Source organism: Gekko japonicus, unplaced genomic scaffold (genome assembly GCF_001447785.1).
Source record: "Gekko japonicus isolate JY-2015 unplaced genomic scaffold, Gekko_japonicus_V1.1 scaffold2394, whole genome shotgun sequence".
NCBI lineage: Eukaryota > Metazoa > Chordata > Lepidosauria > Squamata > Gekkonidae > Gekko > Gekko japonicus.
Genome location: NW_015160905.1, coordinates 113,531 through 126,674, shown reverse-complemented (window position 1 = coordinate 126,674; position 13,144 = coordinate 113,531). Strand labels below are relative to the sequence as shown.

At 49.7% G+C, this 13,144-nt stretch overlaps 1 protein-coding gene across 1 annotated transcript in view; it reads left to right on the top strand.

The window, feature by feature from the left end:
* The window catches only part of PROSER2 (proline and serine rich 2), a 75,321-nt gene that overhangs the window by 45,493 nt on the left and 16,684 nt on the right, over positions 1-13,144 (top strand). Inside the window, exon 2 of the mRNA XM_015424040.1 lies at positions 8,206-8,443. Within this exon, the coding sequence (XP_015279526.1) occupies positions 8,306-8,443 (138 nt within the window). The 5' untranslated portion in view covers positions 8,206-8,305. The remainder of the gene's footprint in view (positions 1-8,205; positions 8,444-13,144) is intronic.

The following is a 13,144-nucleotide window of genomic DNA, read 5'->3' as shown; positions in this document are numbered from 1 at the left end:
CAATTATTACAAACACAATACCCACCCACATGCAAAAACAAAGCTGAAATCTTTTTCTTTTCTTGTGATAATAGCACCTCCTAAAGGAAGAAGTGCATCTTTTTCTTGCATTGGAGAGTTCAGTTTGTAACCTAGGACTTGCTTGTCCTCAGTGCACAGAAATTAGATCAATCTGAGACCATACATATTTTTTGGAAATGACTCGGAAAATATTTGAACACCTTGTCTTAAAATATTTTATTCATCATGTAAAAATAAAACATTCCGTAACCCCCGGCCTTCACATCTCTAGCCCTGGCCAGTGTTTGGATGGGAGACCTCTGAGGAATACCAGGGTTGTGGCTCAGAGGCAGGCAATGGCAAACCAACTTGGAAAATCTCTTGCTTGGAAAACCCCACAGGGTTGCCATAAGTCACCTGTGACTTGTCAACAAAATCTGCGAAACATGGCATGTGGGATCTCTGACAGTCTTTCTCCATTGCCAGTCAACACTCGATCTGGCAGTGCCACAGGCTTGCCAGGTCAAATATGGGAAATTCCTGGAGATTTGAGAGGGGTGGCTATGGAGGGTGGAGTTTGGAGAAGGGGGCTCAGTGGAGATGTAATGTCATATAGTCCTCCGGGGGAACTGCTCACCGGTCTGGAAATCAGTTGTAACTCCAGGAGATCTACAGGCCCCACCTGGCGTCTGACAACCTTGTCTACGCTTGCGTGAACTAGCCCTTTGGTTGAGTGGCACTCTCTACAGGACTGGTCCGATCAAGTAGTCCGATCAAGCAGAGGTCCATCAGTGGCTATTAGCCGCAAGGTATAGATAGGGGCTCTGGGGCAAGTGATGCTCTGTCTTCTTGGTGCTTGGGGGGGGTCAACAGTGGGAGGGCTTCTAATGTCCTGGCCCCACTGGTGGACCTTCTGATGGCACCTGGTATTTCTGGCCACTGTGTGATACACAGTGTTGGACTGGATGGGCCTTTGGCCTGATCCAACATTGGCATCTCTTATGTTCTTATGTTCTTATTGTAATCTTGTAGGATCTTAACTGCTTTGAGGTGGACCTTGAAAAGCGGAAGATAAATTCTCTAAATAATATCTCTACCTGTTTAAGAACGTTAAGAAGAGCTCTGCTGGATCAGGACTTTGGTCCATCTAGTCCAGCATCCTGTCTCACACGGTGGCCTACCAGTCCCAAGGCTTTCATTAGAGCATCAAAAGAGCCCTGCTGGATCAGACCAGTAGTCCATCTAGTCCAGCATCCTGTCTCACACAATGGCCAACCAGTTCCTCTAGAGGGCCAACAACAGGGCATAGAGGCTGAGGCCTTCCCCTGATGTTATCTCCTGGCTCTGGGATTCAGAGGCTTAGTGCCTCTGAGTGTGGAGGTTCCCCTCAGTCACCATGGCTAGTAGCTTATCCTCCATGAATCCTCTGTGTTTCCTGTATCTCTGCCCTTACCGTGGGCTAGCCTGATCTCCTCAGATCTCTCTGAAGCTAAGCAGGGTTGGTCCTGGTTAGAACTTGGGTGGGAGACCACCAAGGTCACAACACAGAGCCAGACAGTGGGAAACCAGTTCTTGAATGTCTCTTGCTTTGGAAACCCTATGGGGTCGGCATCAGTCGGTTGTGACTTGAGGGGCCTTCCCACTAGGGCCGGATTTAGACTTGCTGAGGCCCTAAGCTATACAAAACCCAGAGGCCCCCTACTGGTCTCAGAAAAATTTAAAATATATACGCCTTTTTAATATTTGAAATAATTTTTTATATTGTGTTTTTATTTGAGGCCCCAGCAGATTGCGAGGCCCTAAGCTGTAGCTTATTTAGCTTATGCGTAAATCCGGCACTGCTTCCCACCATACCACCGCTAGTTTCCTAATTCTGCTGTGGAAATACTTGTGCACGGTGCTTATTTTGGTTTGTATTCAACAATCAGAAATGTGGCACGTTGGACATAATACCTTAACATAGCAGTATTATTATTTCTGAGAGTCCTATTCCTCCAGATGTCTACTTGGGAGTGAGTCCCCTGGGATGTACCTCTCATTAAACTTACATGGGGTTTGGGCTTCAAGGAATAACTTAGTTGCCACAAAGGAATCAGGTGCCTCGTTCGCTATGTGAATATTGGGGGGGGGGGGAGCTCTAAGGTTACCTCTATAGGACAGAACACAATTGACTTACTAGTTGCTCTTTCTTCCTTGGGGAACTCTGGTTTGGCGAGAGCTGATGGGGATCCTTTTACAGAGTTCTCGGCACTGTTGCCAAACTACAGTTCCCAGTCTTCTTTGGGATAGGGGTCAACAGTTGAACCGGTATAAAATACAGGCTCTGGAGTTAGGGCTGCTAACCTCCAGATGAGGCCTGGAGATAGGGCTGCCAATTGGGGGCGGGTAAACCCCCACTTCGGAGGCCCGATTTCCGCCGCCGCGGAATCGGGCCCCAGGGGGAACTCCGCCCCCCGAAGCGCGGCGTGGCTGCGTCACCAGAGGTGACGCAACAACGTCAATCACGTTGGGGGCGTGGCCCCGATCGTCAGAGGGAAAACTCTATGGTTTTCCCTCCGACAATTGGGGTCACGCCTTCAACGTGATGGACGTCGCGTGTCACTTCCGGTGACGTGCTGGTGGCGCGTGTGCGCTTTGAGTGCTTTGCGCGCGCATCAAGGAACAGCTCCCGGAGCCCCGTGAGATTTTCCTCTTTTACAACTGCTCTCCAGAGAGCAGTTCCCCTGGAAGAAATGGCTGTCTTGGAGGGTGGGCTCTGTGGCATTGTAGCCTGCTGCGGTCCCTCCCCAAGCCCCACCCTCTCCAGGCTCCACCCCCCCCAACTCTCCAGGTATTTTCCAACCCAGAGCCAGCAACCCTAGGATATGTCGAAGGGGAGTGTATAGTCATGTTGGGGGCTGGAGTTGAGGGCAATGATGTCGGCTGGAAAGAGGTTCGTGGTGAGTCAGGTAACATTCTGCACCTAAGGAAAAGTGTTCGTGGAATGGCTGCCCTCTTTTGACTTCTCCCAAGTGTACAATACACATTCTGTGACACAGGGTTGCCATCTCCGTGTTGGGAAATTCCTGGAGGTTTTGGGGGGTGGAGCCAGGGGTGGGCGGAGTTTGGGGAGGGGACGTGACATCCCAATAGGGATGCGATGCCGTAGAGACCACCCTTTGGAGCGGCCCTTTCCTCCAGGAGGACTGTTCTCTGTTGTCTGGGAGATCTCCAGGCCCCACCTGGAGGTTAGCAACCCTACTACGACACCCAAGCATTTTATGCTTTTCGAGAGACCTTTTGCCCGCTCCGAGACCTCCAGAGCCACATACGTGTGTTTGTGCACGTTTTGCCATTCTTGTTGGGTGTTTCCATGCGGTCGCTCATCCTTTCTCAGAGGGTTATCTTATCTCCCTTCTGTTTTCAAAATACAACGATTTTGAATAGCCGCCGGAGTAGAACTTTACAACAGAGAGAGTGCTCATCATAACTTGTTTCTGCCCTTTGATTGTCGCGGCACGAAATAAGAACGTAAGAAGAGCCCTGCTGGACCAGACCAGTGGTCCATCTAGTCCAGCATCCTGTCTCACACAGTGGCCAGCCAGTTCCTCTGGAGGGCCAACAAAAGGGCACAGAGGCCGAGGCCTTCATAAGAACATAAGAAGAGCCCTGCTGGATCAGACCAGTGGTCCATCTTGTCCATAATCCTGTCTCACACAGTGGCCAGCCATTTCCTCTGGATGGCCCACGACAGGGCACAGAGGCCAAGGCTTTCATAAGAACATAAGAGCCCTGCTGGATCAGACAGGTGGTCCATCTAGTCCAGCATCCTAAGAACATAAGAAGAGCCCTGCTGGATCAGACCAGTGGTCCATCCAGTCCAGCATCATAAGAACATAAGAGGAGCCCTGCTGGATCAGACCAGTGGTCCATCTAGTCCAGCATCCTGTCTCACACAGTGGCCAGCCAGTTCCACAGAGGCCGAGGCCTTCCCTTGATATTGTCTTCTGGCTCTGGGATTTAGAAGTTGACTGCCTCTGAACATGGAGGTTCCCTTCAGCCACCACAGCCAATAGCCCGCGATAGGCCACTTCTCCATGAATCTATCTAATCCCTTTTAATCACTCTCTGTGTAAAGAAGTAGTTTCCATGTGGCCCTGAGAACCGATGTGCAGGTACAGTATCCCGCCAGCACTGGTTTCTTGTAGGCTACGTTTGCGAAGACCTCTGATAACCTCCTGGTGACCCACAGCTCAAGCCCTGCTGTGACAGAGTTTAATTTTTAATGCGACTGAAGGCCAAGGGGGGAGTCTTCTGCAAGCCTGCTGTTCCATCTCGGAGGGATGCTCTGTATGCCAGCCGTGGTTTGTTACCTAGGCGATCCTGTTGGCACCTTGCAGAGGGAAATGACGTCATAAAGGGGCTGTTTACTCATTGCTGGATTTCCTACCAATTTAGGAAATGGGAACATGGTTGTGAGGTGGGGAATGGTTAGGCTCAGTCTGACAGCATAACACGGGGGGAGGAACGCTCTCAAATAGGGAAGGGAGCTGTGATCATTCTCGCACTGCTGAAGGTCACCTGAGACCAGGGGTCATTTCGTAGAAAAAGAGGTGCAGGAGCTCATTAGCATAACTCATTAGCATAACTTATTTGCATATGCCACCCCTCCTGACATCACCGGAAGTCTGTCAGAAGGCAACACCCACCGCTCAGGCTCCACTGGACTGTTTTGGATTGCTAGCTAGTGAGGGAGGGGGGAATGTGCAGATCTGTCCTCACAGAGGAGGGAGAGCTTGTACCTGAATAAAACTTGGTCTTGAAGGTGCCACTGGACTGTTTTGGACCGGGGGGGCGGGGGGGGGTCTGCAATTTACCTGGCTGCTTCTTGCTCTGACTGAGGGCTGCTGGGAGCAGGGGGTGGGGCTTGTTGCATGTGCCCGCCCCCTGGGCTCTTTACTGCCGGAGCTCCGCTCCTGTGCGCCTCTGCAGGAAATGACCCCTGCCTGAGACGCAAAAACCTGAGGGTTTGTGCTGTGTAGGTTACCCCAGAGATCTCTGGGAGTTGTGGTTTGTGAAGAGCCTGAGGTGTCTGCGTTGCAGAACTACTCAGAGAGCCAGTTTGGTGTAGTGGTTAAGATCAACAGCAGGTCCCTAATGTGGAGAACCAGGTTTGATTCCCCACTTCTCCTCCACATGAAGCCAGCTGGGTGACCTTGGGTTAGTCACAGTTGTCTCAGAGCTCTCTCAGCCCCACCTGCCTCACTGGGGTGTTTGTTGTGGGGCGAGGAAGGGAAGGCGATTGTAAGCCATGCCTCCTTCAGGTAGTGAAGGGTGGGGTATAAAACCAACTCTCCTCCTCCTCTCACCCCATTCCTGGGTTAGGCAGCAGGATATTCTGAGGTGGTTCTAAGCTTCTGCTGTAGCATCTCTTGTCGAGACGGCCAGATCTCAATTCACCGTGTCATAGAAGACTTCTTCACAGATCTTCAAATGGCAGACAGAGACAGGAGACCCATCTTGGTGCATTTGTTGAGAGTGAGATGAAGATTTGCAGAAGCACTTGGGAACTCTGCATTTGGCTCGGAGAGTCTTGGGGGGGGGGGACACGACGAAATGTGCTGAATCTGCTGTAGAACAGTGGCCAAGAAGAATGAACAGTGATCTGGGAGGAGGGATGCCACTTACCCATTTCCAGCGGGGAAGGTTACCCTTGATACTCCCCACTGTTGCTCGAATGAGCAATGGAAGAAATGGCGAGGGGGAAATGACATCATTTCCAGCAGAAAAATGGAAGTGACGTCACCACATTGCGATAACATTCCCGGAATCCCTGGGATCGTTATGGTCAGACCATAGAGATCGACAGGATTCCTAGAGTGTCGCTGCAATGTGGTACCATCACTTCCAGTTTTTCCATAGGAAATGATGTCACAGTGGTGCCGTTTCTGCCCATCCCTTCCACCAGAGTCTCCTGCCACTGGAGTATCAAGGCCTGGCAACGCTATCTGGGAGATTCCTGGGTCAAGTGTTGCCTTTGCCTTGGCTTCTCTAGGGCCATTTCCACAAAGGTTATTTGCCCTGGGTTTAACACTGTTGAGAAGCATCTCCCTCTCCCTCAAGCATCGAGGTGCATTTTGTACAACTTCTGGGGCTTCCCCAGCTGTTCTCCGTATGTCTCAAACCTATTTGACTTCAACGTTTTGGGAAAGATTGCAACAAAGCCTGGGTGGTTACCATGTGGGCCCCAAATTGCAGATTTTTCTGCCCACCTGGCTGCCATTTTCCCTGACATCCTTGCGGTGACCATTTCCTCCCCTGCCACTTTTCTCAGCGATTTCATATTGTTAGATCGGTTTATACCAATAAACATAGCAGGTTCAGTGAATTTCCCAGCTTCTAAAAAAAGTAAGTCTCTATCCCCTTTCATTGTAGAGATATAAGGGGAAAGGCATATCTCCACAACAGAAGAGGATAGAGACTGTTCTTTAAAAAATTAAAGCTGAGAATTCAGAGAAGCTGTTACGTATATTGTTACAGTATTGCATTGAGTTAACAATACTCGATTGCTCATTTTTTTTAAAAATGGAAATTTTCAGTGGCCTTGGAGAAGGGGAGGTGGCTGCTGCGGGGGGGGGGGAGGCAAGGAAACTGCAGGGAAATCTGCAGTGTGGAAGGGCTTGACTGTAGTGTGCAGATAATAACAGAGGAAATCTACCATAGATGGCTGTTGGAAGTTTGCAGTAAGTTTACACAAGCTACCACAAACAGGCTTACCAAGTACTTACCGTGATTCGGCAGGGGACACAGACATCTTCCCAGGATTATTCCCATGCGGACAACAGACACGCCGTACCATGCCATCGCCAGGAAGTGACGCCGGGCAACGCTCCAGCAATGGGGCTGGAAACTCGATGGTACCATCGAGTTTTCAGCCCCATTGCCAGAGCGTCACCCAGTGTCACTTCCTGGCGACGGCATTGTGCATTACAGGGAGGAATGTTCCGGCCAGGGAGCATGTGTCCCTCGCCGGATCGTGGTAAGTACTTGGGAACCCTAACCACAAATGTTATTATTATTTAAAGCAGGGGTGATATGGTGCCTGCTGACATCTTTCCTGACACCCGCCAAGTGTTTTTAGAAAGTGGGTGGGGCTTTTACTTATCAGGGTTCCCGATTGGCCAATGTAGATCTGATGAGATGTGCAGATTTCTTTTTGTAAGTTGCTTCATTAGTAGCTGTTGCCAGTGGTCCCTCTAAGCTATGGAGTCTTATGGGCAAAAAAATCTGCTTTGTGAGCTACTGGCATTACAGTTGTGAATGAGCGATTGGGCTGTTGCCTAAATCAGTTTGCTCTGGAGCCATCCTTCCTGAGCTAAGATAAAAATGTGTGAGCCGGAGGCTAAGAAACTGTGAGCTAGCTCACACTAACTCAGCTTAGAGGAAACACTGGCTGTCATTACAGAAGAAGAAGAAGAGATTGGATTTCTACCCCGCCCTTCACTACCCAAAGGTGTCTCAGAGCGGCTTACAAACTCCTTTCCCTTCCCCTCCCCACAACAGACACCCTGGGAGGTAGGTGGGGCTGAGAGAGCTCTTGACAGAAACGGCTCTTTTTCAAGAACAGCTCTTATCAGAACTAGGGCTTGCCCAAGGTCATCCAGCCAGGGGCAAGTGGAGGAGTGGGGAATCAAACCCGGTTCTCCCAGATTAGAGTCCGTGCACTTAACCACTACACCAAACTGGCTCTTGAACTGGCACAAGGGTCTTGACTGCAAGGCCAAAAGTGTGTACAAGAAAATATTTTTTAAAAACACGTTAGTTTTAAAAGGTATTCTGTTATACAAGAGCTCCTGTCTGAAATGTTGAAGAGTTACTATACTCATGACCCCACTCCCTGATATTTTTGTGGTTGTTTCTGATTCTTGTAGCAGCTGTTTTGTGGTTGGCTATGCCTCCCATGGCAGCCATTCTGTTAGTTATGCCCACTCCCCCATATCAGAATGCCCAAGGTGCCCGCAGGCTTAAAAAGGTTGGGGCTCCCGTGATATAAAGGGAAAAGTGGAAAAGATCCAGAGGGGTAGAAACCTCTTGGTTCTACCCCTGCATTGGGCAGGGGGTTGGACTAGATGACTTGTCTGGCCCCTTCCAACTCTATGATTCTGTGATTCTATGACTATGGTCCAAGAAAACAGTGTACTGAAATAGTTCCTGATTTTGTTTCAGAGTTGGTGAAATGCCCAAGAGCTGTTTGTGAGTAGCCAGAAAGACTTTGCACGGCGCTACGCGAGACTCCCTGCGGAAGGAGACCTCTCTTCTGGGTGGGATGCCGAGGAACATGATGTCGGACTTCTCTGGAATGGTGTGCGAACTTTCCCCTAAGTGTCAATTTGGGAACTTTGGGAAGAGCAGCGGCCCGCTGGAGAATGGAAAAGGCCGACCGAGGCGCACAAACTCTACTTTGGTAAGTGCCGGACTTCACTGATGTCGATGCGGTCTTCCTTGTTTTGTTTTTCGTTCCCAGAACCACAGGTTGAATTATTTGCTGAATAGAGGGGATGTTGTTAGTGGCTACTTTGACCAGCGAAGGTCAACAGCTACCCTCCAAAGCGGCTTGCTGCTAGAGTTGCTAACCTCAGGTTGGGAAACTCCTGGAGATTTGTGGGCAGGGCCTTGGAGGGGCAGGCTTTGGGCTGGGGAGGGACCTCTGCAGGGTTTAATGCTACAGACGCCAACCTCCAAAGCTGCCATTTTCCCCCAGGGATGCTGATCTCTTCTGCCTGGAGATCAGCTGAAACTCCAGGAGCTCTCCAGGCCCCAGCTGGAGATTGGCAACCCTAATTGCTGCCAGGTGTCTTTGCTGCGGTGAGATCTCTTTCCTCATCCTTATTTTATCCAGCAGAAGGAGCATGGTATAGCCCGATCTCAGAAGATAAGCAGGGTCAGTACTTGAATGATGGTGACCCCAGCAAAGGGCTTTCAGGGCAAGTGAGAAGCAGAGGTGGTTTGCCATGGCCTTCCTCTGCAGAGTCTTCCTCTGCAGAGGAAGGCCATGGCAAACCACCTCTGCTTCTCACTTGCCCTGAAAGCCCCTTGCTGGGGTCACCATAAGGCTTGGATGAGAGACCACCCAGGCCTTGAAAGCCCCTTGCTGGGGTCACCATAAGGTTTGGATGAGAGACCACCGAGGAAGACTCTGCAGAGGAAGGCCATGGCAAACCACCTCTGCTTCTCCCTTGCCTTGAAAGCCCCTTGCTGGGGTCACCATAAGGTTTGGATGAGAGACCACCGAGGAAGACTCTGCAGAGGAAGGCCATGGCAAACCACCTCTGCTTCTCCCTTGCCTTGAAAGCCCCCTTACAGGGGTCACCATAAGGCTTGGATGAGAGGCCAAACCTCCAAAGGAAGTTTAGAAAACTTATTGAGGGTCAAAAGTTAAAAATATAAGTAAGTGTACAAAATAGTGTTTATTACAAAAACATATAAAAACCTAGTAGGGGCCCAAATAAAGCCTCATAAAATGTTCAAAGTTACAAATACTCACCAAAAAAGATGCGTTTCGGCTCACAAGAGCCTTCTTCAGAGGTCACATAGTGCAAAACACAACAAAGAACACATGTAAGGCAATTAACAATAAATAAAATAGGACCAAAATTGGAATGTTCCAATATGGAATTGAATGACACACCGAAACGTTTCTATTTGGGGCCACAAATATATCTGGCCTTGTGTCAGAAATAGTTGTATATACTGGAACTAATATGTACTTTCCAGTTTAGGTCCTAAGAGTGCAAGTCAAATTGCCCTGTCAGGGACAATGTGTCATCGATATGTAACAGTCAACAGACCACCAAGCAGTGTTCCCTCTAAGCTGAGTTAGTGTGAGCTAGCTCAGTTTTTTAGCTTCCAGCTCACAGATTTCTGTCTTGGCTCAGGAAGGATGGCTCCAGAGCAAATTAGTTTATGTGGTAGCCAAATGGCTCGCTCACAACTTTAATGCCAGGAGCTCACAAAGTAGAATTTTTGCTCAGAAGACTCCACAGCTCAGAGGGAGCATTGCTACCAAGGAAGGCTGTGCAGAGGAAGGCCATGGCAAACCACCTCTGCTTCTCCCTTGCCTTGAAAGCCCCTTGCTGGGGTCACCATAAGGTTTGGATGAGAGACCACCGAGGAAGACTCTGCAGAGGAAGGCCATGGCAAACCACCTCTGCTTCTCCCTTGCCTTGAAAGCCCCTTTCCTGGGGTCACCATAAGGCTTGGATGAGAGACCACCAAGGAAGACTCTGCAGAGGAAGGCAACGGCAAACCACCTCTGCTTAATCACTTGCCTTGAGAGCCCCTTTCATGGGGTCACATTTTATCCAGCGGTTGGCTGTAGGAGAGGGAAGGCCAGGCATCAGGCATCACTGCCACAGGAAGTGGTGGCGGCTACAAGCATGGATGGCTTCAAAAGGGAATTAGATAAGCATATGGAGCAGAGGTCCATCAGAGGCTATTAGCCACAAGGTATAGATAGGAACTCTGGGGCAAGTTATGCTGTCTTCTTGGTGCTTGGGGGGGTCAACAGTGGGAGGGCTTCTAGTGTCCTGGCCCCACTGGTGGACCTCCTGATGGCACTGGTATTTCTGGCCACTGTGTGAGACAGAGTGTTGGACTGGATGGGCCTTTGGCCTGATCCAACATTGGCATCTCTTATGTTCTTATGAGTCTCTGAGAGGCCAGATTAAGCCCCTGAACGTCTGTTCGCTGAGCTCCAAGATAAGGTTACCTTAGCAGCTGGTCCGTGAGTGACTTCACCCGTTACAACACAAAGCAGAAAGTAGGTGCATGTTATAGTGTGCAGGCTCTCCTGTTGACAGATGGAAAGAGAACACAAGGCACTTGGGGGGCAGCAGGGCAGTGCTGGGGCTGGAAAACCCATCCCTCTGGTCTTCTGGGGTCTCATCTTGAGGGAGCCTCCGGTGCTTCTCGTCTTGGTTGGTTGATATTTTAAGTATCTGCACCCTACCTTTCCAATAGAGTTGCCAGCTCTGGGTTGGGAAATACCTGGAGATTGTAGGGGTGGAGCTTAAGGAGGGTGGGGATTTGGGGAGGGGAGGGGGGATTTCAATGCGATACAATGCTATAGAGCCCACCTTCCAAAGGGGCCATTTTTCTCCAGGGGATCTGATCTCTTGTCGCCTGGAGATCAGTTGTAATAGCGGGAGATCTCCAGCCGCTCCCTGGAGGCTGGCAACCCTAACTTTTCCAACAGTGCTCTGTGAAGCAACAGCATTTGCAATGTTAGAACCATTCAAGGACGATGCACCAAGCAATGTTCCCTCTAAGCTGAGTTTAGTGTGAGCTAGCTCACCATTTTTTAGCATCCAGCTCACAGATTTTTGTCTCGGCTCAGGAAGGGACGGCAGTTGCCAAATGGCTCACTCACAGCTTTAATGCCAGTAGCTCACAAAGTAGGATTTCTGCTCACAAGACTCGATGACTTAGAGGGAACATTGGCACCAAGTAAAGTGGACTCTTAACTGATTGCGGAACAGCAGTGTCCGTATTAAGGGTTGAAAAATCAGCCGCAGGGTGGTTTGGGTGACTGAGCCGCTGCTTCACACGCAGTTGATTCCTGGTGTTTAAAAGGAAGGTCTCAGAGGGCAGGGGCTAATTTGTGAGGGAGATCTTGGCTTTCACACGGGGCTGGCCAAGAGACAGAGTAAGTTACTTCCCCCCCCCCCCCAATCCTGGGCCCAGCATATACACCGAGAGCTGCTGATTGTGGATGTATCTGTGTTTGTGTAGAGACGCTGAGAAAGAATACTGCTGAGAACCAGTTTGGTGTAGTGGTTAGGAGCACGGACTCTAATCTGGGAGAACTGGGTTTGATTCCCTGCTCCTCCACGTGCAGCTGCTGGTGTGACCTTGGGTCAGTCACAAGTTCTTTCAGAGGTCCTGTCTCAAGAGCAGTTCTCGAAAGAGCTCTCTCAGCCCCACCTACCTCACAGTGTGTCTGTTGTGGGGAGGGGAAGGGAAAGGAGATTGTAAACCATGACTCCTTCGGGTAGTGAAGGGCGGGATATAAATCGAATCTCCTCCTCCTCATCCTCCTTCATCCATTTCATTTTATCCCTCCCCTCTCCTTCCTCCAAAGTTCCATTCACATGTTAAATTGGATGCAAACACGTCTGCATATTGATTAGAAACAGTCAACAAGCGTTTGCCCTACAAATGAAAGCAGGTACCACTGCCGGGATAAATGTGGGTTTTCAATCAGGGTTATTTTTGGGCAGGAACGCACAGGAACGGAGATCCGGCTGGCTCCCAAGTTGGCCACGCCCAGCAGGAACTCATTAGCATAATAGGCCACACCCAACAGCAGAAACTCATTAGGATTGGCTACATTAGGGGTGTGTGGCCTAACATGCAAAGGAGTTCCTGCTACAAAAAAAGGCCCTGGGTTTTGACAACAAACAAGGTAAACAGAATAAGGAGCAAAAGGTGGGTGTGGCTGGATAACCACACTTCTGGTAACATGGGGGTGTGGCCTAATGTGCTAATGAGCTGTGCTGTCAGGGGTGTGGCCCAATATGCTAATGAGTTCCTGCTGTTGGGTGTGGCCTATTATGCTAATGAGTTCCTGCTGGGCTTTTTCTACAAAAAGAGCCCTGGATCACATGTTCAGCTTAGCATGCATTGAATGTAATGGGAGGCTCACTCAATGCACATACAACAGAAACAAAGTGTACTCTGTAAATGGATTGTACATATGTTCAGTGTAACCTGTGAACGGAGCTCAGAATTCACGTTTCTCCCACTCTTTCATTTTCTTGTCACAGCAACCCTGTGAGGTACGTCAAAGCTGAGTGTGACTGGCCTGTGACTGAGAGGACATTTTGAACCCTCTCCTCACTCTCCATCTGTGTGCAGAGGGACATGGAAATGTAGATCGTCAGCCCATGTCGTGCTTTTTGGATTAAGGCATGACAATCCCCACTGAAACCAAGTTCAAGCGCTTTCAGGATAGTCCTGAACTAGTTAAATGGGAAAAGAGCTGTCATTTGAGAGCGGCCTGTATTTAAGGTGTAGATTGCAGGCCTCTTTCCAGATATAACTGAACAATAAGACGGTGATTACAATAAACTCTTTAATCGGCTTTACGTCTGTTAGAAAGAGCTGC